This window comes from Vigna unguiculata, chromosome 11, assembly GCF_037176805.1.
Source record: "Vigna unguiculata cultivar grain cowpea cultivar isolate G323 ecotype 2 chromosome 11, ASM3717680v1, whole genome shotgun sequence".
NCBI lineage: Eukaryota > Viridiplantae > Streptophyta > Magnoliopsida > Fabales > Fabaceae > Vigna > Vigna unguiculata.
In genome coordinates, this window is record NC_140802.1 from 12,336,533 (window position 1) to 12,363,340 (window position 26,808).

General features: G+C 33.6%; 1 protein-coding gene and 1 pseudogene across 2 annotated transcripts; both read left to right on the forward strand.

Annotated features, from left to right (window-relative positions):
• The first annotated feature begins 568 nt into the window (after positions 1–568).
• Positions 569–1,952, forward strand: LOC114168173 (uncharacterized; annotated as a pseudogene). The gene is made up of 3 exons (XR_003600625.2): positions 569–851; positions 1,034–1,135; positions 1,212–1,952. The product of XR_003600625.2 is annotated as an uncharacterized LOC114168173 (transcript).
• Positions 1,953–5,802: 3,850 nt separating this feature from the next.
• LOC114169911 (phosphoenolpyruvate carboxylase, housekeeping isozyme) lies at positions 5,803–12,709 on the forward strand. The gene is made up of 11 exons (XM_028055301.2): positions 5,803–5,996; positions 6,213–6,402; positions 7,085–7,476; positions 7,575–7,659; positions 8,054–8,276; positions 8,690–8,793; positions 8,880–8,973; positions 9,065–9,219; positions 9,569–10,567; positions 11,188–11,574; positions 12,178–12,709. The coding sequence occupies exons 2-11, from the start codon at positions 6,235–6,237 to the stop codon at positions 12,472–12,474; spliced, it is 2,904 nt and encodes a 967-aa protein (XP_027911102.1). The 5' UTR covers positions 5,803–5,996; positions 6,213–6,234; the 3' UTR covers positions 12,475–12,709.
• Positions 12,710–26,808: the final 14,099 nt, after the last annotated feature.

Genomic DNA, 26,808 nt, shown 5'->3' on the forward strand with positions numbered 1-26,808 from the left:
ATAGAACACTGCTAGCTTTGAGATCTCTATGAATTACTCTGAGTCGAGAGTCCTCAGGAAGGTATAGAAGACCTCTTGCTATTCCATTGATAATGTTTAATCTTACTTTCCAATCAAGTTGTTTTCTTTTCTCATCATCTGTCAACTCAAGAAGACAGAAGGGATTTAAACAACACTAGCCATTTAGCAAAACAACTGAAGTCACCATCATGAATGAACTGAAAGATGATTAAACATGATACAACAATAATGTTGCAGGGGCTATGAATGTGCTTAAGGGTTCATTTAATGCGAGAATGGGGTCAGTTTTCTGTGGCCGAAAAGTGAGATAACAGATGCAGAAAAAATAATCCTTTTATTTCATGGGAAGAGAATGTGATGAATATATGGAAAATGAAACTAAAAACAAGTGTCTTACCACTGATGAAGAAGATTGATGTTGATATTGTGGTGTTCTCTGTGGCAAATTGGGCATAGGCCAAATGGGGTTGGATTCAAAGGGTAAACTTAGTATAATTGGCAATCCTAAGTCATCCACTTCAAATCTGTTCTTCTCAGAATCAAATTGATAGGAACAACACCACTTGGGAACATTCTCGTGTTCAGGAACAACGGACCAACCAGTTCCAAAGCCACCACTGTTTGTCAATGGAACATTGCTAGGAACTTTATCATCAATGGCTGGTCCAAGAGGAATAAAGACTGAGATGTGGGACGCTTTAATTGACATATGGATGACACAAGACTGGAAAAAGAAATCTATTGCTGGTAAAAACAATAGGGCTGTCAAGCCAGAGGCTATGGTGCACACTGGAGGGTCAATAAGCTTTGGACAACACTTGAAAAAGATGGTATTCATTTTCTAGTAATATCTATGACTTTATAATAATACTTATATATTTTATACATTTGGTGGATATCATTAATGCATCAATCATATATATATATATATATAAACATACTTATTATAAATTTTGATATACATTTGAATTTTAATAGTATTCATTATCTAGAATTACATATTATTTTACAGGAGGCGGAGCGTAATGGGTCTGTTTCTTATGGTGAACTATACAACAAAGTTCATAAAAAAAAAGACGGTCAATATGTTTCCAATAAAGCAAAAAATTTCATTGTAAGTATTATTACATGTGTAAGAATTTATTCACTTATTTAATCTTATATTACAAAATGATTGATTTACTATATAGGAATCATATGAAAGTGCTATAGTAGAAAAATATGGAGAAGATGTATAAAAGCATCCTAAAGTTGATTCTGAAGTATGGATGAAAATGGGAGGTAAAAATAAGAAAGGTAGAATTCACGGTATCGGTCGTAGCTTGGAACTTGCCATCATCAATGTGAATGGTTCATCTTCATCAGTTGTAGGTCCTTCCACAAATCCAAATCATGCATCTCCAACTGAAGAAATCACTACAATAGCTACACAAATGTCTCAAATGCAACAACAGATGCAGACACAGTTAGATTTACAAACTGAATCTCAAAAGCAACTACAGATAGAGTTACAAGCACAAATAGAGGCACATGAACAACAGGTGCAAGCTCAGTTGAAAGCACAAGCAGATATGCATGCACAATTTCAAGCACAATTCCAAGCACAAATACAAGCACAAATGCAAGCACAAGTAGAAATGCAAAAACTTTTACAACAACAAATGCATACACAAATGCAAACACAAATGGAGTTTTTCAAGACACAAATATTTCCTGCTTTAAAGATATCATCACCACCATCTGTCAAGAAACATGGCGAGAAAAAAATATGAAGATGATGATGATATTTTGTTTTGTTTTTAAACTTAATGATGTATGTTGACAATTGTAAAGACTACTTTTATTATGCTCATTACTTTTAGTATTTTGAATGTGATAACATTTGACATGTTTCATATAAAATGTTTGGCAAGATTTATTACTTTATTTTATATTTATGTTAAAATGCATTTCATAAGGTACAGGTAAAAAAGTATGGAATATATTGGAATGATGCAATTTGCTATGATTTTGCTAGGGATTAGCTAGAGATAAATTATTCAATTCGCGGGGGATTAGCTAGGGATTAGCTACAACCTATTTGCTAGGGATTAGCTACAAGCAGTTTACTAGGGATTAGCTAAGGATTAGCTACAACTTTTTTGCTAGGGATTGGCTAGGGATTAGCTACAACTTATTTGCTCGGGATTAGCTAGGGATTAGCTACAACCTATTTGCTAGGGATTAGATAGGGATTAGCTACAACCGATTTGCTAGGGATTAGCTAAGGATTAGCTACAACTTTTTTGCTAGGGATTAGCTAGATATTAGCTACACCTACTTTGCTGGGGATTAGCTAGGGATTAGCTACAACCACTTTGCTAGGGATTAGCTAGGGATTAGCTACAACTGATTTGCTAGGGATTTGCTAAGAATTAGCTACAATTATTTTGCTAGGGATTAGTTAGGGATTAGCTACAACTAGTTTGCTAGGGATTAGCTAAGGATTAGCTAGGGATTAGCGACAAAGTGGTTCTCTAACTACTTAGCTACCTATATTTTAGCTACGCCATAATGTCTTCGCTAATTTCTCACTAATCCTTCGCTAAATCATTTTGCGAGGGATTTGCTAGGGATTATTCCCTCGCTAATATGTAACTTTCTTGTAGTGTAATAATCCTTAACCAAAATATTAGAATTTGAACTGTAATTTTCTTGTTTATATTTCAGAAGGAATTCAAAGTCAGAAATGATCGTAATTTTTCCTATATGGGATCATTTAAGTCCACTTATACTTCTAGAAAATTTTACAAAAATAGAAAAAAATTGTACACATATGCACTTCGTAAAAGACTAAGAAGAAGAAAATCCTAGTATTCTACTCTTCAAGTGTAGAGTATTCCTATGAGGTTTCAGTGAGTGTGTGTGTTTTCACTTTGTAAAAGACTAAACTAACTTGGTTTATAAACTAACTTTGTCACATGTTATATGTTAGTCTTTAATAAGACATACTACGTACAAATTAATCTTCTAAAAGAACGTTATCTAAGAGTTACATTATATATCGAGAATATGACTAAATATTCTAACATTGTGTTACAATGTTTGTAGTATATATTGTTAATTAGGAATGTTACAAGGAATCCCTTTGATAACAATATGTATACTTTGATAACAATATATATACTTTTGTAACTTTTGTATTACATGTTAATTATCATGTTGACGAATTATAATATTTAAATATGAGATGTATTTATTGTATGTACAATGATGAATTAAATTACAATTCACATTTATATATGTTTGTTAATTCATATTATTTATGATAATACATAATACAAAATAAACTATATTGCAAGTACTACTACAACATAATTATCAAATGAAATGACAAAATATATATATATATATATATAATTTTAGAAATTTCATATCTTACATATATAAACTATAATATGTATATTTTATATTAAATTAAATTGATATTCCATTGTTTATAAGATATTATGATTAAATTAATTTTAGTTTGCGACATTTTTCACGGGAAACATAGAAAGAAATAATTAAAAGGAAAAAATATCACTAAACCAAAAATCAAACACACCATTTCAATTAAAAGAGTTTTTGATGGTTTAAATATGGATTAAGTATAAGATTTTGTGCTTAAAGTTAATTCATATTTTAAAACTAGTTTAAAGGTAGAGGATGACTTAATATGAAAATAAAAGAATTTTCCTTATTATATTCTTAATTAATGTATAATGTCATCTTTGTTTCCTTTTAAGATTATTGTGTCTAAAAGGATATTATTATAATGAATCTTCACTATTTATTTGCTGGAAAGGCAAGTATTAATCTTACGAGGTAAAAAACAAAAAACTTTACTTACCTTTCTCATAGAAAAAATGCTTTGAATAATCATAAAGCCATATCCATTTTTACTTCTATCTTCTTTATGTCTATTATTAAATTTATTTTTCCTTTTTTTTTATCACTTCCATTACTTTTTTTATTCTCCATCTCTTCTTCTTCTTTTTTCTTCCTTTCTCCTTTTCTTTTCATCTCTATTCATTCCCATTCAATCCACCCCAAATTGACTTTTTTTTTTTTATATATAGATATTTTTACTACGGCCTTCTTTTATAGAACAAATAGTTTTCTTTTGTTTTAAAAATACTAATAATAGTTTAAAATAATTACTTGCAGGCAAACTCTCTCAAAGTCAACTTTGATTTTGAGAAAACTGATTTTCATCATTAAATAATTTATGACAATTTAAAACCATCACCAAAGTAAAAGGAAGAGCTAAAGTTTAGCTTCACAAAACTAAAATTGACCTTTCAAAAGCCTATCTACGGTTAATAAACACATTTGTATTTAACCTATAATATGAGTGATTTTGTTTTAGCTTTTTTTTTTATCTTTTACAAATGTTTATTGATCAATAAATTTCCTTTTGGTTTATTTGAGTTTATTCATTGTATTTATATTATATTTAAAAGAAATCTTTTCCAATAAAATAGTGGATTTTCGTTTTTGTTTATTCTAAAATTAAGTAATTTTCTGTTTTCCCAATAAATAAATCACGGATTAGTTTGGTTACATTTAAAATAAATATTTCAAAATAAGAAAGTTTTAAAATAACTGCTTATCTAAGAAGTAAATAGAATTTTTTATGAAAAAAACAAAAAAGTTACTTATCTTTAAAAATAAAGTAGACAAATATATAAAAAACAGAAACTAAAATCTACTTATTTTATTAAAGGGTTAAATATGTTTTTTGTCCCTTAAGTGAATTTTGGAATTAGTTCATTTTGAAACTTTGAACCAATTTAGTCCTTCATCTTTTGAAATACGTGGATTTAGTCCTTTTAATCAAATTTTGTTAAGTTTATTTGACATTTCAAGCGCATTTTACAATAGTATTTGACTTAACATTAAAGCAAAAATGTGTCAAACAGTATAAACAACTGAAATAGAATCCTAACATATGTACGAAACATCAAATAAACCTAACAAAATTTGATTAAAAGAACTAAATCCACGTATTCCGAGAGATTAAGAACTAAATTGGTCCAAAATTTCAAAATGGACTAATTCCAAAATTCACTAAAAGTTAAACAAGAAAAACATATTTAACCCTTTATTAAATAACATTCTTTTAAGATAAATAAACCCAAACAAACTCACTCACTCACTCCATGAGTAGTCGTCATTTTAAAATTAAATATTTTAAATTTCAAGAACCTCTCTCCACTAATTTCAAAAGTAAACTATTCTACCACTGAAAAATTATCACCGACAAAAGTCACATCTTTCCACTAAACACACTATTTGTTACTTTAAAATATAAAATAATTTAAAATTAATCAAATATGAAACTAAAAACATTGCTATTATTAGATGTTTAAAGGATATAGGAAGATTAAAAAGATATACATATACATACATCTATACATATAAAACTTTTCTTTAAAAAAACACACATTTTTGCAATGAATTAGGCACTTACTTTAGAACATTCAGCCAATGTAATGCAGAGTGGACCTTATTGATACTCACGTTCGTGTGAACCGAATAGTGAAAAAAACTACCAACGAACTATCCTGAAATAGAGAATCTTTGAAACTTTGAAGGCATATTCTTCTTCTTCTTTTGATCTCATGGCAATTACTTGTTCCTACAAAACCGCACACTGATAAAGTCACTGTCGGAGATTAAACAAGTTGGAGCAGGTCTTGTACTAGGACTTTACTTCTAGTCTAGTTTTCTAAAGGTAGTGATAGAGAGAGAGAAAAGAAAAATAGTGTTTTTCACAAACTTCTCTCTTTTTTCTTATTGGATTTTCATCTCTTTTTTGTCTATATAAGGGGACACTCTGCACCGCTTTGGATCTGTGACTCTCTCACTTCTTTTCTCTCTTTGGTTTTTCTCTGGTTGACGTCAGCATCATCATCTGGTTCTTCCTCTTATCCAATTGGCCCTCAACACTGGTACTGCATTAGATCCTAATCATTGTTTGATCCATCATGGCTGTCACAAAAAAGTGACATTTGTTTTCTTTTAGCGGTGCATGCTGTGTTTGTTGGCACACGTTTTGCCTTATCTACTTTTGTCACTAAGTTTTCATCGGGGATGTTGGTTTGATTTTCCTATGTTAAAGTTTTGTTTTTTTGGATCTTTAGGTGTGACCCTTTTGGTGTTTGCAGGTGGGGGGTTAGATAGGCTGCAATGGCGAACAGGAACTTAGAAAAGATGGCATCCATTGATGCTCAGCTTCGGCTTTTGGTTCCAGCAAAAGTGAGTGAGGATGATAAACTGGTTGAGTATGATGCTTTGCTCTTGGATCGGTTCCTTGATATTCTTCAGGATTTACATGGGGAGGATCTGAAGGAAACGGTGAGATTTTCAGTTTTCACTAATACCCTTTAGTACCATGTTTCTCAATTTTGTTCAGAAACTTCACGTGATGGTTTGGTGTGGAAAAAGCATGGAACTTTACTTGTGTTAAAGGATTTTGGGTACTGGGTTGAGTCTATTGGTTTGGGAAGTGTTAAGGAAACAGAACAATTGGTTTGTTCTTGTATGCAGAAGTTGTGGCTTTTCTGTAATGGAATCTTGAAGAGTTACTTTTTGGTTATTCTAGTATTGACTTTAAGTTTTTGCTTTAAATGCCAATTGCTTCTTTCAAATTTGGCAGTTGACTCTTTGATTTCAATTGTTGTGAATCATACACACAGGTCTAAAGTATTTTAATTGATAAATCTAAAACTGGAGTCACAAGATCAGGGGTTGATTTCAAATTCAAACCTTTGTTTATTGGAAATGTTTTGACTAAATGTGTAGAATTTTATAAGGAGAAAAAAAACTGACCCCTGTGTCTCTCGTTACCTCGGAATGGATCTTAAGAGATCTTAGCCTTCACAATCATTTTTACTGATATAATATTTTGTTTTTTGTGAAGTTGATGCTTAAAAGAATATATATACATATATTTCAGTTTATATGTGCCTTTGTATTATTCTCTTTGAAATTATGAACTGCAAAATATGATGGTGATGCTTAATTTGTTCTTGAACAGGTTCAAGAAGTGTATGAGCTTTCTGCTGAGTATGAAGGAAAGCATGATCCAAAGAAACTGGAAGAACTTGGAAATCTGATAACTAGTTTGGATGCTGGAGATTCCATTGTTGTTGCCAAGTCGTTTTCCCACATGCTTAACTTGGCCAACTTAGCTGAAGAGGTTCAAATCGCTCATCGGCGAAGGAACAAGTTGAAGAAAGGTGATTTTGCTGATGAGAACAGTGCCACAACTGAATCAGACATTGAAGAAACACTCAAGAAACTTGTGGTGGATTTGAAGAAGTCTCCTCAGGAAGTTTTTGATGAGCTGAAAAACCAGACTGTTGATCTGGTTCTCACTGCTCATCCTACTCAATCAGTCCGTAGATCTCTGCTTCAAAAGCACGGAAGGTTTGTATCAATTGTTGTTACCCTTTTTGCTGCCTTATGAAAATCTCTACTGAAAAAAGTGAAGAGTCTAAGTTTTCATGTGTTCCTCTGACTTACAGGATAAGAAACTGTTTAACTCAATTGTATGCCAAAGACATCACTCCTGATGATAAACAGGAACTTGACGAGGCTCTACAGAGAGAGGTGAGTATCAAAATTTAACAACTTTGTTTATTATCAGTTTTTGTTTCAATTTGCTAGTGTTGTTCTTGTGTTCAGTTTTGTTTAAACAAAAAACCATATATTAAATCTGTTGTTAAGGAAAAATGTGGACTTATATCATACAAAACCACCATAAATCTTTGTACAACTATTGCAACTTTTTGTCCTGAATGCAGATGAACTATTCCAATTTCCACTACTTCTCTTGGTATCATATACACCTATAAATATTGAATCAAAAATTTCACACAACTGAAAATTTGTAAGCTATATGATCCATTCAAAAGCACAGAATAATGGGAAGAACTATGTTCCTATAATGTAACTAGACTACTTGCATGTCAATGGTAGTTTCTAATAACTTGTGTTCATGTAGATTCAAGCTGCATTCCGTACTGATGAAATCAGAAGGACCCCTCCAACCCCACAAGATGAGATGAGGGCAGGGATGAGTTACTTCCATGAAACAATCTGGAAGGGTGTACCTACGTTTCTTCGTCGTGTTGATACGGCTTTGAAGAATATAGGGATTAATGAACGTGTCCCTTATAACGCTCCTCTCATTCAATTCTCTTCTTGGATGGGTGGAGATCGTGATGGTATGGTTCTTATCTTTGGCCAATAAAATGTAAAATGAAGGAGAATGTTAATAATGAACAAACAACAATGATGAAGCCTTAACATACTAGATGAAATCTGCTGCATGGATCATACAGTATCATTGGACCAATTAAAGACCAAAGTTTCAGTGCTTGTACTTATCATGATCTGCATTTACTAATTATCTTCAAAATGCTGCAATAAAATCCTGTATGATTTCAAAACTAAATAAGTATTTGATGAACAAAAACAAGGGGTTTGTGAAGCTTGAAACTTTGGATACTGCCAATCTACTGTTAGCTAGGTTACTTTACTTCTATTAGTTTGTAAAACTAGTCATGATTCTATTGAGCATCTCTGAAGTTAAAGGCCATAACTCGTGTGCTTAACTATGTTCTATAATATGATGCAGGCAATCCAAGAGTAACTCCTGAAGTGACCAGAGATGTTTGCTTATTGGCTAGAATGATGGCTGCTACCATGTACTATTCCCAGATAGAGGATCTTATGTTTGAAGTAATTGATTGTTCCTCAAATCCTTTGATAAGATCATTGATGTTGGTTTATCACTCTGGCACTGATTTCCCATGTTGTTTCTGTAGCTGTCAATGTGGCGCTGCAACGATGAGCTACAGGCCCGTGCAGATGAACTTAACAGGTCTTCCAAGAAAAATGCAGTTGCAAAACACTACATAGGTGATCCTTTAAACTCAGTGAATAAGTTTTGTACTTTAAATTTGGTTCATTTTTGTTCACTTCTTTATATGGTTTGCTTAATTCATGACAGAATTTTGGAAAGCCATTCCTCCAAATGAACCATATCGTGTGTTACTGGGTGAAGTAAGGAATAGGCTTTACCAGACTCGTGAGCGCTCTCGCCATTTGCTAGCTCATGGCTACTCTGACATTCCAGAGGAAGAAACTTTCACCAATGTTGAGGAGGTACCTATTCCATAGTTAACATTCTGTTATTTACATCTATTACAAACCATCAATGTTATGCAGCTATTTCCTCCTCTTTTATTTGTGTAGTTTGTTAAAATCTCCAACACCAAGATAGATTTTAACACAGTTTTGTTTTCTTAGGTTTTTGTTAATGCTGTTGAATTATCATCAATGTTTATACACTATAAACACTATAAGAATCATAAAACAGGAAAACATTTCAAGGATTTCAACCAAAAACCAGTATATTTGGAGACAAGGAAAGATAGCCAAATCAAACTTGGTATATATCATTTTGTGAGAGATAAGTTTCTCTTAGACTAACCAAAGTTAAAATGTTGTGTAGTTCTTGGAACCGCTTGAACTATGTTACAGATCACTCTGTGCTTGTGGCGATCGTGCAATTGCTGATGGAAGCCTGCTAGATTTCTTGAGGCAAGTCTCTACTTTTGGACTCTCCCTTGTGAGGCTTGACATAAGGCAAGAATCTGACCGCCACACTGATGTCTTAGACGCCATCACCAAGCACTTGGAAATAGGTTCATACCAGGAATGGTCAGAGGAAAAACGGCAGCAATGGCTTTTATCTGAATTGAGTGGCAAACGGCCCCTATTCGGCCCTGACCTTCCCAAAACCGAAGAAATCAGAGATGTTTTGGACACATTCCATGTGATATCAGAGCTTCCACCCGATAATTTTGGAGCATACATCATCTCAATGGCAACTGCACCATCTGATGTGCTTGCAGTTGAGCTTCTGCAGCGCGAGTGCCATGTCAAACATCCTCTGAGAGTTGTGCCATTGTTTGAGAAGCTGGACGATCTAGAAGCAGCGCCGGCTGCATTGGCGCGGTTGTTCTCAATAGACTGGTACATAAACAGGATCAATGGGAAGCAAGAAGTGATGATAGGGTATTCTGATTCAGGCAAGGATGCTGGAAGGTTTTCTGCAGCTTGGCAACTGTATAAGGCTCAGGAGGATCTTATAAAGGTGGCTAAGGAGTATGGTGTGAAGCTAACTATGTTCCACGGTCGAGGAGGAACTGTTGGAAGAGGAGGTGGCCCAACTCATCTTGCTATTTTGTCTCAGCCTCCGGATACAATTCATGGATCACTGCGTGTGACTGTGCAAGGTGAAGTTATTGAGCAATCCTTTGGAGAGCAGCATTTGTGCTTCAGAACACTTCAGAGGTTCACTGCTGCTACTCTAGAACATGGAATGCACCCACCAATCTCACCTAAACCAGAATGGAGGGCTTTGATGGATCAGATGGCTGTCATTGCCACTGAGGAATACCGGTCCATTGTGTTCAAAGAGCCCCGCTTTGTTGAGTATTTCCGCCTGGTATGTTGTTTAATCCCAACATATTTCTTGGTTCTTGCAAATAAAATGTGTAAAATGTTTTTGTTGACTTTTATACTCATAAATTTTGGCATGTCATGTCAGATGTATCATGTTCATGACCATTTCAAGAGAACCATGTTTAGAACATGTAAACTTAAAATTGTGTCCTCTAATGTAACCCCAATGGACAGTACAATGTTTTTGTTGATTTTGGTCCTCATAATTTAAACACATTTAGAAGCATGTCGGACATGTGATGTTGAGAAAGTTGTTTCTGCAGAACATGTTTGTTGTTGTGGTTAGAAGCATGTCATGTCATTGGTAAATAGTGCTAGGGACCAGAACTAATAATGTTTTCTTGCAGAAATTGAAACCAAAATCTGTCACATTTGCAAGACTAATAAACATATTAAACCAGTACTTTTTCTTTCAATTTTCTCTCCAGGAAATGAACTTGATCCATATATTTAGATGATTTCTCTATAGACATGATTTACAATTGAACATTATGGCATCATTTGATCAGAGTAACTGATTCCACACAATAAAAAAGAGCCTTGGTTGTTGAAGGTAAACTGATATTTGAATTTAACAATCACTGTGAACCTTGTGGAATGCAGGCTACACCTGAGTTGGAGTATGGAAGGATGAACATAGGAAGTCGACCGGCAAAGAGGAGGCCGAGTGGAGGCATCGAGACGCTGCGTGCTATACCTTGGATCTTTGCCTGGACCCAGACAAGGTTCCATCTTCCAGTGTGGCTAGGTTTTGGAGCAGCATTCAAACATGTTATTGAGAAAGATGTCAGGAATATTCATGTGCTGCAGGAGATGTACAATCAGTGGCCTTTCTTTAGGGTCACTCTTGATTTAGTGGAAATGGTGTTTGCCAAAGGAAACCCAGGGATTGCTGCTCTGTATGACAGGCTCCTTGTTTCAGAGGACCTGTGGACCTTTGGGGAGCAGTTAAGGACCAAGTATGAAGAAACCAAGGCACTCCTCCTTCAGGTAATGATACTTTTACCATGTAAATTTTATATCAGTACAAACTACATTCACATCCCTTGAACTTAATTCAAATTATGCTTGAAACCCTCTCTTTTATTTACCTTATTAGAAACTGAGTTTAAACTTTTTCTTACAAAACCAGCTTGTAAAGTTAGAATTATCCTACTTTTATAATATAAATTAACCTTATCTCTAGTCGATGTGGTATATTATATTAGGAAGCCGACGTGGTATATTATATTAGGAAGTTAGTTTAACTGAATTCATCATCACAAAACCAGCTTGGAAGGTAAGGATTAACCCATTTATATACTATAAATTGGCTTTATCCCTACTCGATGTAGGATACCATATTAGTGAGTTTAAACTTAATTCATCCTCACACAACCAGCTTGTAATGTGAGAATTATTTCCACCTCTATACTATAAACTGATCTTGTATCTGATTAGTAATACATGAAATGGAATGTGTGTAGGGTCAAAAAGTATGCAATAGTAGTTCATTCTTAAAGATTGAAGCTTATGTATATCCTATGAATGAGAAACTGTGAATAGTTATAGTTATTATTCCACAAGCTGATGTTCCATTTTGTGTATTTTTAGGTGGCTGGCCATAGAGATCTTCTTGAAGGAGATCCACACTTGAAGCAAAGACTTCGGCTGCGTGATTCTTACATCACCACCCTGAATGTGTGCCAAGCATACACATTGAAACGCATTCGTGATCCAAACTACAACGTGAAGCTGCGTCCTCACATCTCCAAAGAGTCTATAGAGATAAGTAAACCTGCTGATGAACTCATAACACTTAACCCAACAAGTGAGTATGCTCCTGGTTTGGAAGACACTCTCATTCTCACCATGAAGGGTATTGCTGCTGGTCTGCAAAACACTGGTTAAACCTCGGTTTCTGTCTCCTTTTTTGTTCTTCTTTTCTGGTTTCTGTTTCCTTATCAGAAAAATAACGAACGAGTTTAGGTGCATGCACCAAAAGGGTGTTCCTTACCCCCCTTGTATCCATGTTTTACAAGATCCTACAAAGAGATTAGCTACTACACAATGAGTCAATGCTTGTATGTATGCAACTCATTTGTTATGTTGCAATACAAAGTTATGTTTTGATTATTAGTTCTTATATGAACTCCTTTGTGTATCACTCACTTATTTCAAGCAACTCTTTGGTACACTAATATTCTAGTTTTTTTACATAATGGGGTGCTTAAGATGCCAAATTATATGATACTTTTGGGTGTCACTATGCTTATTTACCTCTTTAAATCTGTTTTTTTCAACTATTGGCATAAAATAGATTTTTTTTTGGGAAATTTTAACTTAAAATAAGTGACAATGGAACTTTCTCATCTTCATGTACAACATTTGAACCTTGTCGTAACATTTTATTATAAAGTTGTCATACTTTCTTGTGGTAATTGCTTAACTAGTTATATAAAGAAAAAATAATAATAATAATAATAGTAAATATTTACATTTAATTTTTTAGGAATTTTATTCTTGGAAATTGTACTACAAACTAAGGTTTCAGGATTGTTTAACTTTACAATCACGTTAAGAGTTTTACTGTTCTTAACAGTTCTTCATAGAATTAGCATTTCACTTTTTCAAAAAAATTATTTGTAGAGACCAATTTCAATGCGTTTCTTTAAGAGATGTTTGATGTAGACGCATCTTTGCATTACATAACATAAAAAATGCTTTTATGAATATTTGGCGTATAAATCAAATATTTTAAACTATTTGTACACATTGCAGGTTGAAGTTAAAGTCTATTAGATGATATATAGGTAGATGTTATGCATATGTTTTTACAGATGAAACATTTGCTTATGTTAAGAATTGATGTCTATAAAATCATATTTTATACTTTGCAAAGCACTCAATAAAAAATTAATAGGATATTGCTCTTACAAAATATATTGTCTTTTTTTGAACTAGTGCTAGAGTTGAAGCTTCACATCGGCCATATATAGTTCCTATTCTTAATGCAAGAATTTAAGTAAGTTGATCAAGGGATTGATTAATTATTTTGGAGTCTTAGAAGATCAAGATTAAGGAATAACATGAGTTGTTTTAATGAACTTAGAAGGTTGAAAATACGAATTTATATATGTACAAGTAAGAGGTTATAGATTAAGCGTAATCCGGACCCAAACTTAGTACAATATCTTTAGATGTTTTACAACTTTCAATTATAGAATTGTAAGAGATAAAGAAAGTTACGATTCTAGTTATTAGAGAATCAATGTCAGAAATATTATGTCAATAATATTATTCCAACATTCCTGATATTATGTATGTGTATTATTTCTTATGTGTACAACCATCATTATAAATTATTTCCTATACTGTTTATTGTATTCAATGATGACTTTATTATAGAGATTATGATTGTATTGTATTGTGTTTATATAAACACAACATATGCAATACCAAAGCACTGCAATATTTTTCCATTTTATCTTTTTTTCAAGGCCAGTCCATGGGCTTTCTTCTTAAACATGAAAAATATATTATTAAACTTTTCGTTCTCGATTTAGGGTCGACATGTCTTGGACGTCAGTCTGAATCATCTCGGTCATCGACACGACCTAGACGGTTCGGGCAGGCCCGACAACATGGAAGGGACAAATAAGCTTGACGACCCGAACGGGACGAACAGGCTCAAAAACCTGGACGAGTCCAAAGACCCAAACGAGCTCGACGACCCAGAATGGGTCGAAGATAGAACAGTCCAGGTGAGAAAGATAGGGTTGGCAGGCCCAACAACTCAGACATGCCTCACGAACCAAATGATTCGTGTGAGCAACACATGCCTTACGGGCGCGAGGACCTATAGGTGCTTGATGACCCGAACTGTTCAGACGAGTAAGACGAGCCTGGCAAGCTCGACGACCTAGACATGTCAGACAACCCGAATTGGCCGAGCAAGCACAACAACCCGAACGGGTCGGATGGGCTAGATGCCCCAACGGACCCAACGACCCAAACGACCTGGACGAGCCGAACGGACACGCCACGCCATGCCGGACGGGCCTGACTTTTCGGGTCATCTGACATGTCTGGGTCTTCGGACCAGTCCTGGTCACCGAACCCGTCCGGGTCGTTTGGGTGATTGGGCCCGTCAGGGTCATCAAGCCCAACTTGTCCGTCGAACAATTTTGGTTGCAGGTTCATCCGGGTAGTCGGGTCCGTCCAGGTCCTCGAGCCAATCTAGGTAATCGGACCCGTTTAGGTCGTCAAGCCCATCTGGGTCATCAGGCCTATCTAGGTCTTTAAACCCGTCCGGGTCGTCGAGCCTACCAAGTTTGTTCGGATAGTCGGGCCCGTTTGGCTCGTCGAGCCCTCTTGTCTTGTCCGTGTCGTCAGTCGTATCGATCTCGTTCGGGTCGCTCAACTTGATCTTTGACTCTAACTCAAAGTAATTTTTTAGGGGCGTTTATCCCACCTTAACCCTAGTCCTAACTTACTAAAGATGGGACTTTGGGGGCTAGGGCTTTTGTTTAGCCCCTCATTTGGAGTGGGTCAAGGTTGGCCCATTGGCTAGAGGCCAAATAAACACATCTAGAGGCAAGCAAAGGAATTGTTAGTTTTGGAGGGCACCAAGCGTGTGTTAGAGATTAAACTAGATTTTTTAATCATTGATAGAATAAAAAAAATCCTATTTTGAGAGCTAGAAAAGGAATGCAAATTGAATCAGAGAGAGGTGAAGCATCACTTTTGATGTTAAGCTACTACTTCCTGCACCTTCATTTAGTTCTTCATTGACCTCCCTAAATTTGAAATTTTCCTTTTTACTCCTCAAAGTAAAATCTCTAGCCTTCTTTCTCTTCCCCATCTTTCCCTTTCCCTTCTCCTTTGCGTCGCGCACCTCCTTCTCTAATATTCTAAGAATTTAACCGGGGAAGTAAGGATGGTCAAAATATCTATACTCACATGTGAATAAAATCTGTTATGGATAATTATTATTCGTGGTAGCAAGTATTTTATTAACTCATTTATAAATAGGTTAGGTTTAAAATTAAAATTTAATTTATGTTTAAGTTAAATTTAATTTAAATTAAAATTTAATTATATTAAATTTAATTTATACTTAATTTAATTTATATTTAATTTTTTATTTTTTGTAATTCATTTAAATTTTATTTTAAAAATTATAAAATATATTTTTTAAAATATTTGAAGCGGTGGGTAAACGAATATAATTTTTTTTGTGGATCGATTTATGGATAGGCATTACTTGTGCTTGACCATACCTATCCCGTTATAAGACAGTGAAAAGAGGAAACATAAAAATTTTGGGAATCAAAATTAATAATATAATTTTAAAAGATTAAGAAAACTTAAAGTTATATCATTAATTAATAAGGATTTTAAAACATCATTCATTTATTTCTTAACCTTTGATTTGTGCAACAAATTTCACGATTTTCAAGATATTCAAATACATTCAATTTGAATTTATCTAATTTCAAACGATTTCATTTTTTAAATGTTTTATTTGGATAAGTCAATTCAAATTTAATGAATATTATTATTTTTATAAAGTTTTTGAATTACCACAAAATACAAGTTATTTAAATATCAAATATGGTTAAAGTTTAAAAAATATCAAAATTGATTATCTAGTTGATATTAAATTATGTTATTTTTCAGTCCATATTTTTCAATTGATATTTGTAAAACTTTTTATTTATTTATGTAACTGATATTGTTTTCCGCTTATGCCAAGCACAATTATTTAGGCTGATTTTTATCCAGACTATTTTTACGATGTTGATAGTTTGAAGGTTTTTTGTCGATTTTTTTGTTATCAATGTCGACCCAAATTTCTTTTCAATTAACATCGGTAAAAAAATATCGTAATTAATGTTGGTTGAAGTTTTCGAGTTAACAATGGGAAAAAGTTAACAAAATTATTGATAAAACACGATATATCTGATGAAAAAAAAAATCACTGCAAATGTTGACAAAAGGATAATCTCCCTATCATTGACTTTGAAAACTAATTAATAATGAGTAAGAAACAATTGTGATATACAAAAAGTTATTTTAACATCTTAAATCACAAAATAATATTTATTAATATCAATGATACAAGTTACAACTTGGCATGATCATATGACAGTCAGTGTCATGATCTTAACGAAGTTGATGATATCCAAAATTAAAATCGAGTTGAGAGAAAAATACAAAAATAAAAGATAATATAAAAAATTTCAAATTCTAACTTTTTAGGTGAAATTTCAAATGATATAATTTTAAGCAATCCTGTCCCAAATAAAAGATAAAGCCAATTAAATAAAACGTCACATACATAATATCTTGAGGGTACGAAGATTTGGAATATGAAGCACACCATACCCCAACATAACCAACATAACCATAAAACATAAAGGATACCCCACACAGCCTAGAGTAAAGTACGCTAGTGAGCTAACAGTACGAGTCTAGTACAGATAAGAAAATATAGCAAATAAGGTCTTCAGTGATGGCCCTAAATTGGGCCCGATGCTCGTCCGGTCCATCAAGCTGTATCACTCCTAGCATCATTACCACTGCCAGATGCTCTATTATCTGCTCACATCAACAAAATTGATGATCATCGCAATTAAGAGACGAGCCACATACAAGACAACCAAACAAGTAAACAGGGTAAGTTAGTGCAAAGAAATCCTATATCATGCGAGTCAACATACAATCTCAGAGTCAAACATGAATAACCGACATTCACACACAGATCACCGAAACCATCTAAGATCCCCCCAAGACTTGACTATCCGGATACTCAGAATGAGGCACCACCACGTGGTAGTGGAATTATGTCCTGGAAACGAGGCGTCACCGCGAGGCCTTCGCGGAATTATACCCTTATGGGAGGCACCACCACATGGCCTTCATGGAATTACGCCCTGGCCTTGAGGCACCACCACGACCTCCCGTGGAATTACGTCCTTCTGTCAAGGCACCACCAGGAACTCCCCTTAAGAGGGCCCATGGAATTACATCCAACCGATGAGGCGCCACCAAGATCTCTCACTACAAGAGACATGGAATTATGCTCTACCCATACTTTGTACATGTTCCTCCCACAAATCAATAATTTCCCATAACATAAATATCATGTGTAACCCACAATTCATACCAGTCATGCTTTTCAATTCACACTCAATCAAATATCATGCAATTCCATTTCAAGAGTAACATATTAATCATGCTATCATCACGCAATCCTTCTAGTAAAGTATTTGGGGCAGATAACCAAGTCACACATCGGTGAACCACTCAATAATAACATCAAACACTGCCCTCTGTCTCGCTCAAGCTAACAGGGCTCACTTAGGCGAGTGGAACCCTCTCGCTCAGGCGAACCCCATCTCGCCTAGGCGAGGGCGCGACAAGGGGCCAGAGGGCTCTGCGAGGTCTCGCTCAAGCGAGTCCCTTCTCACCTAGGCGAGAGCACCCCTCGCTCAAAAAGAACACAAGTCGCCTAGGCAACAATTCAAGAGGAAAAGTCCTGGGCGAGCCTCTGATAGTCTCGCTTAGGTGAGACTAGCTCGCTTGGGCGAGACTAGCTCGCTTGGGCGAGAACACCAGCACCCGCCACTGTTTTTGCGTACAACAGCCAAAATCACAACCCAAGACATGCTTAAATCAATCCCAATCGGGCACAACGACCACCAACCAATACAATCATGAAATAATCGACAAAACATCAGAAAAACACCAACAATCGAGGGTCCTAGCTTCCCTTACTTGGAAAACAAGCTAGCAGGACACTCCGACACGAATATAGTGCACACGGTGGTCCTAAGGATGGCCAAGGAGCTGAAATGAACGGTAAAAGTAGGAATAAGGACAGATTATTATCAAACCCTAACGACAAACAGTGGTCCTAGGCCCATAACAAGGGAAACATGAGTTGAGAAATACTTACGAGGAGCAAGAGTTGGGTTTGAGTTGGCTCGAAGAAGGTTCAGAGTGAACCCTAGCGGAGCGTTCTGTACGAGAGGCGCAAGGTGACGGCTGATACTTCTGCAAGAGTGAAAGTGCAGATTAGGGCAACTAGGAATGGTTTTTAACCTTTGAGCCAACCCTCAGGCCCAACAGACGCAAGGCAGCCCATAAAATGCTAGGGCAGGAAAAATTGGGCCTTACAAATCCAATTACTTTAATAAAATTCTAATTTTTTTTTCAAAATTTCTTAACAAAACAATATATTTTCCACAAACATTTCAAAATTTCAAAAATTTTTACCCTATTAAAATTATCTATGAAAACATAATACAAGACTTGATCACTTTGGTAAAATAACTCAAGTTAAAACCAAAATTCTAGTATCGAATGAAAGTTGGATAAAGGTTATTGTGGAGAAGGCTCACGATAGAGGAGAAGTTTGTTAGAAATTTTAAGTGAGTTAAAAAAAGTCTTATATAAGTTTAGAAAAAAGGTAAAATGAATAATATATATAATGACTCATAAATCTTAAAAGTTTGGATTAAAAATGATATTCTGAACTTTTATTTGAATTTGTTTACAATTTATCTATCTTAAATATATAAAATAATTTATAAATCTATTGTCTTGAATATCAAATGAATTTATTAGCTAACATAATTCATTTGAAGTCAAATTCTTTTAGTGGTACAAGTCAGATTTTTTTAATGGTACGAAGTTTATTAAGAAATTTATAATTCTTCTCATCATTGTTTTTTTATTGTGAAGAGAGACTAACTTAAATTAAAATCAATTATTATCTTTTATATATTAGTTAACTTATATTAAAAAAAATTGGGTGGCCAAAGTCCCTTTATAACACTCAGAAGCTCCGTGACTGCTGATAAGGATGCAAAATACGTTGTGGATCACAATTTAATGTAAAAAAATTAATATATATATATATATATATATATATATATATATATATATATATATATATTAACGATTCAATTAACGTCATTTATTTTTAAAGATTTGCTTTATGATTCTTTAACTTTTCTCGACTATGCTTAAACAAAAAACTTTACACGTTACGTAACAATTATTCGATAAGATATTTTTTTATTCGCAAAGTTGTTTCATTTATTAGTTTTCCCCGACTTCATAGTTCACAAGAGATTTGGAACTTTAGAAATACCAAAATAGAGAAAATACAAATTTTTATGCCTTTCAAGAATAAAAGAATATATGTTCACCCAAAACAATATTGTCTTCTTTTTAAAACAAGAGGAATATTAATTTTTTCTATCTTTTTTATTTAGAAAGAAGTGACTTGAAAGAATATATTTCACTTTTTATTTGATACCATTGTTTTCCCAATAAAAAACACCAAAACAAAGTTTCATAATATGAAAATCCAAACTTCTTCAAATTAGTTAAGATTTTCAAATTACTTCACTCCATTGTCGTGAATCAAACATTAGAATGTGGCAAAGTTACAAAAAGTAAATGATTTCTTTCCTTTTTTTTTTATTCTTTGTATCCCATTTCATTTTCAGCATGCACTATAACTTTTTTCTTTATTATTACAAATTTGGTCTTTTCCACACTCCCAAAGTAACTTCCACTTTGGTTCCTCACATCATCACAATTATTGTTATAAGCCAAAGAAAAAAAGAGAAAAAGATAATAAAGAAGGGTATTGGAGTGTCCCATTATTCTGCTTTCCACAAAGCATAGCATATCCAAATTCCAAACCAAATCAAATTCATTTTCGTGCCATGGAAGTTAATGCAATCCAACTACACTTTAGTATTTAATAATAAAACCTTAAATCTACTTTTTAGTCACTATAGCAAATTCTAATCTTTATAAAAATTTAATTGTAGATTTCACCTTCTATTTTTTTTTTAATATTAAGAAAATTTTAATCAATTTCTGACATCACCAAGAAATTAATGTCTAAATTATTCTCTAATTTTATATTAGAGACCAATTTAAAATCAATAATAATAAGTAGTTAAAATTTTGATAGTTAATATTAAAAACCAATTTAAACTTTAATTCACAAACCAATTATAATTTTTTTTTCATAATATAAACTACTTTTGATACCATTAATTTTTAGTTTGAAAAATGGCATTTAACTTGTCAATGTGGTGACTAGTTATTTTGGTCTATATAATTTTCTTGTAGTGCATTGTGAACACAATCCTAATGATGATACTTAAATTAATTATTATACTTCATGTATAATTAATTCTATAATTAACTAAAAATTAACTTCCTAATTTAGATTTAACACATGGATCATCCTTACATGTGGGGGAGACAAATATCAATAGTTACTTCACATGCACTTGCAACTTAACGTATATATGAGTGGCATGTTGAACACTTCATGTGCTTATTTATCTACCTTTGAAGTCCAAGCTTGCGTTTTAGGATGTATAGAATATTCTTTTATTCCTTTAAAATATAATAAAACTCTAAAAGACTTACATTTTTTTTCTCTATATTTCTTCCTCAATTTCTTTAACAAAAATGATCAAATGACTACATTTTTTGACCACTTCTCTTACCACCTTAGTTGTTTTGACACATTCTATTTTTTATATTTTTAATTAAAAGTTGAACTCATTATGTGCAAGCTGCAGTTTGTCATTCGCACGTGAGTGAACCCACCCATATTTGCTTTGCACCCATTGTGAAACAGAACCCTTTCTCCAAACCCCTTTTCTCCTTTCAATTTTCAAAATTTGTCAAACCCTGAACCTTGAACTTAGGAACCCCACCCCCATTTGATGTGCACCCACGAAACATAACCCTCTCCCCCATTGTGAAAAATCCACAAACCCCTTTCTCATTTCCCCTCCACTCTGTTATCTCTTTGAATCCCACAACAATCGTTAAGCCCTCGCATCCAGGGGGAACCCCCACCAACAAGAAGGGTGAAAGGCACTAAAGAACCCCACTACAATCAAGAAGCAAACGCGAATGCCACCCAACAATCCCTTTCAAGTGTGCCATTTTGGAACCCTGCATTTTTCTTCCTTCGTTCTCAATCGTTCCTTTTAATGTTCTTCCTATCGTCACTTCATTTCATGATGTGCATGGATGTTTAGTAGTGCTTGGTCGCCCTGGTTTTTCTCTCATCGATGAAAAATGTTCAATATTTCTCCTTGTTCGATAAGTTTTTCTCCACGCAATCAGTTTTTATTTGTGTCCCATTATATTGTGCAATTGTTTATTGGTTTTGGAAAGGACATTCCAATTTGACCCCTCCATTTAGAGATTGCAAAGAAGTTGGTGATTGTGGGGATTTTAGAAGTTCTTGAGTTTGATTTTTGTAGTCTTAAGTATTTTCATTGTTTCTAGTTCTGGTGTTCGTTGTTTTGATACCAATAATAGTGTCTATCATACAGTACAATAGTTTTCACTCCACATTTAATAGTGTCATACACTTACCGTATGGTCCATGGCTAGTTTTCAAATAACTTCATCTGTTTCAATTTTTTGCACTATACATTTTGATTTTGTTAAGTATAAGTATGCCACCACTTTTTCTTTTTATTCCACAATAACAAAATTTAATTTTCTTCATGATTGATCCAACATATTTGAATTATCCTTACAACATTTGAGTGTAAACCACATACTCTATGTATTGGATTGGAGTAATATTGTATGAGTTATATATATATATATATATATATTTTTTTTTTTTCATTTGACCATCCTAATTATATTTTATGAATTAAAAATGTTGAAAAGGCTTAAAAAGGAAGATTTGGAAGAAGTTGTTGAATGGTGCAAAATATATCCAACCTATAGTAGGATTATTTAAAAGATGTCGACAAAATTCATGAATGCAATTACAAGACCTATGTACACAGAAATTTAACTGTCAAAAAGTAGAACCTGTCATTAGCAATTACAAAACATAACATCAAATACTATAACATTGACTTCAAATTCAAAAGTAGTTCTGAAAGAACAATTTCATAAATAAGAAGGTCATAACTTAGGGGAATAATAGAACATTTAAACTTCCATGAAAAATGAAAACAATTCAAATTATTCCACACGTCATGACACTTTCCAACTATTTCATCAACCTCCTCATCCCATAACACGAAAATTAAGTTCGAATAGAACGACTTTTGTAACGTTTGTGTGGTTGATGCTTCATTTGTGCATACATATTGCTTTCCTTCAATTGCACATCGTTTTCATTACTTTTATGACCTTGATGATCTTCATCAATAGAATTGGCACCCAAATCAAAACTATTACGATGTGTGTAAGCAGGAGAACCATTTTCTTCATAAGATGGAAAATATCCCTTAGGCAGTTGTTTCCTCCTCTCCTTCATCTTTACTTTTAGATTCTGAATTTGTTGTTTAAGTTCCTTAATAACCACTTCTTGTTGTAAAATTTCATGCATAAGCTTTTCCTTCTCTTCTAAAAAATCCCCTCCTTTATCCATCCTTTGAACTTTCCAAAACCCACACCTATATTCAAGAAAAACTTCTTGAACAACAACATGTTTATGCAAAACCTGCCATTATTACCAACATCAACCAACAACTTCAATTAATGCATTGAACAAATTCATGCACTAATAAACACCATAAAATTATAAATTGTAAACAAAGACATAACTAACCGTTTTCTTCTTCAAACTACTACTAACTACAGAATCCCCTACTTTAACATCCATCCAATGCAATATTCGTGGGAATCGAGTGGTCGGAGTTCCTCCCTTTCTCTTCCAAATCAACAAATGCTCAAAAGCTCATAACTGCAATTTTTTTAACAGACTTAATTAATAATTTAGGATCATATTTTATAAAACAACAAATTTAGGATTAATTTATTATACATGTAATAAATAAACATAACCATCAACATGAAAATATTTCGCATTTCTTTCGTCTCTCAACAACAATGAAGCAGTACATAGACTCCCAACCAAGTACTTATACACAAGTAGAGATGTCAAAATGGGTTTCAACCCGTGAGCCAACCCGACTCACCACGGGTTCGAGCCGGGTTGGGTTGAGAAAAATTTAACTTTTTCAAAAGTGGGTTGAACTCAACCCGGCTCACTTAACCCACGGGTTAAACGGGTTCGAGCCGGGTTGAAGGTGGGTTGGCTCACTTAACCCACCAACATTTTTTTACAATTTTTTTAAAATTTTTAAATTTTTTTTTAATTTTTTTAATAATTATTTACTACTCCTATTATATTTTTTCACAATTTCATATTTTTAAATGCTAGAATGTTGCTTAATTATATTTGAATAGTTTGAATGTTTAATTAATTTGATTGTCGAGTTATATATGTTGATACTTTAATCTTTAATTATAATCTTTATACTAAATTACTCAAGTAACGGTCTTATAAACATTTTTTTCTAAATTAGCATGAAAAAAATTGTATATTTTTTTAATTTATATTTTGTTGAATAGCATGACAGAAAATTTGTAATATTAGCCATTCTTTCTTAAACTATATGGATACTTTCTTGAAAATAATTCTTCATATATTGGTGGTGAGCATGATCAAAATATTGGTTCTTGATTTTGCTATGATTGTTATCTCATGGGTTACTTAAAAATTTATTTAAATATTTGAATACTAAAATATAAATAAATAAATAATTTTTTTAGGTGGGTTGGTGAGCCAACCCACTTAACCCACCAACCCGTGGTGGGTTGAGCCGGGTTACAAAATTTCTGGCTCACCATAAAGTGAGCCGGGTTGGGTTCACTCATTTTCAACCCGGCTCGTGGTGAGCCAACCCGTGTGAGCCGGGTTGGCTCACTTTGACATGTCTATACACAAGACTACCCCAATTATATTTTCCAAGACTTCCAATGTCATCCACAATGTTGAACAATATTGGAAAAATTCTACCACTGTAACTTGACAATAGAAACTCACATATGCATATCAATACATACAATCTACAAAAATCTAATACACTTAAATTTTCATGATGTTGCAATAAGAATTTATAAATAATTTTCACATCTACATTTTCGTCATCAAAGTGTTTCCTACACTTACTATGAACAACACCCTCATTCAAATCAATTTTAGGTCCAACCACCCTCAACCCTAAACCTAACCAGACATCTAATAAAGAAAATCTAACAATTTCTTTACTAAGGCGAAAACCACCTCTCCTTTCAACACACACATTAACTCACTCATTTAGAAGATTTCTACTTATCTTTATAGACTCTTTCAACTTGGGCATTTGGGCAAACAATGTTCTTTCTAGACAAATAACTTGTTCTAGTGTTAAGTTCTTATTCAAAGAACCAACATATTGCGTCTGACATGAATGTCTGAAATAAATTTGCATCCACCATACAAAACCACATAAAGTCATTCTTTAGTCAATATATTGAAGAAGCTTATAAAACCATTTCCAAAATCGTACCTTCCTCTTTGTTGTACAACATCGTCTTCACTAACATGACTCATCATTCCCAAATCAAATCTTCACTTCACCAAAAATAATATAAATCAAATATATCATGGTTACACACAGGGGATATATTCCAAATCAAATATCACATGTTTAAACACAGGGGATATAATCTAAATCAAATATCAAATGCTTACACATAGGGGGATATAATCTAAATCAAATATCACATGCTTACACACAGGGGATATATTACTCATGGAATGGTACAACTTCTCCAAGACACATAAACGCACATAGGTATTCAAATATAAAGCTTCAATCACCAAAATAGATAATTGAGGTAAACAATTAATACAACACTGGTATTGAAAAAATAGAATAAGAAAGACCACACCCAACTATATCTTCGCGATTAACCACAAATATACAATTTGTAGAAATGGTCTAGGAAACAGCTTAATTGACCCAAGGATCATGGTTTAGCTTCATAAAGTGATGAACATATTAGTAGCGCGAATGTTGAAACAGATCAAGACAAATAAACATGGAAAACCAAGAAAAAAAACACCATATGGTAGCTCAATTCCTTGGTAGATTGTATGTTCAACAACAACCATCACGTCACAAAAATCACAAAATGAACAAACACCAATAGAACCACAAGCAATCAAAATGCATAAAACCACAAAAATCACAACCAATCGAACTTATTAAAACCATTAAATCAACACAATCACCAATTTCTTAAAACCATTAAATCAACCCAAGAAGGACAACATTACAATGGGTGAATAGATAAACCCTAAGTGAAAATGGAGAAAAAGTTACCCTTTTGCGTTTGCTTCTTTATAGGATGGTTCTTCAGTGGCTTTTGCAATTCTTACAAGTGCGATTCTTTGGTATTCGCGATTGATGTGGGGTTCGTCGAGAGAATGAAGTGGAGGGCAAAGGAGAAAGGGGTTTATGGATTTCTCATAGTGGAGGGGAAAATGATCTATTTCGTGGGTGCTTCGCAAATGGAGTTCGGGTTCCTAAATTCAAGGTTCAAGGTTTCTCAAATTCTCAAAATTGAAAGGAGAAAGGGGTTTTTGGATTTTTCACAGTGGAAGGGAAAGGGTTATGTTTTGTGAGTGCACAACAAATAGGAATGTGGGGTTCCTAAATTCAAGGTTCAGGGTTCAGGGTTTAGGGTTTAGGGTTTAGGTTTGGCAAATTTTGAAAATTGAAAGGAGAAAAAAGGGTTTGGGGAAAGGGTTTTGTTTCATAGTGGGTGCAAAGCAAATGGGGCTAGGTTCACTAACGCGCGAGTGAAAAACTGCAGCTTGCACATAATGAGTTCATCTTTTAATTAAATTAGAAAAAAATAAAATAAAATGTGTGGGGACAACTAAGGTGGTAAGAGAAGTGGTCAAAATATGTAGTCATTTGATATTTTTCTTTCTTTAAGTTTCTCTCTTGTAATCTTTCTTTGGAATTCTTCTTTATTTCTTCATCTTGTTCTTTTATTGTCATGCTTATTATTTGTATTTTTAATTCTTCTTATAGTTCATTTTCTCCTTCTTCATTACATTCATATTCAATTCTGATAAAATCTCTGGCTTAGCCTTATTCTACTATACAAGCAATTGTTCTAACATATACCACTTATGAAGCTATTTTTATCATAAGGGAGGATTTCTTCAATACTTTTTATATTGTTGTACTCTTTAACTTGTCCTCTAAGAAGTATTCTTCAAACTTTTCTTTATTTGAAAAATCCTCTTTTAGGTTTAGATCATTTCCCCTTTATTGAAAGAAACATGTCCTTGAATTTAGTTATTCTTCATCTCCAAAA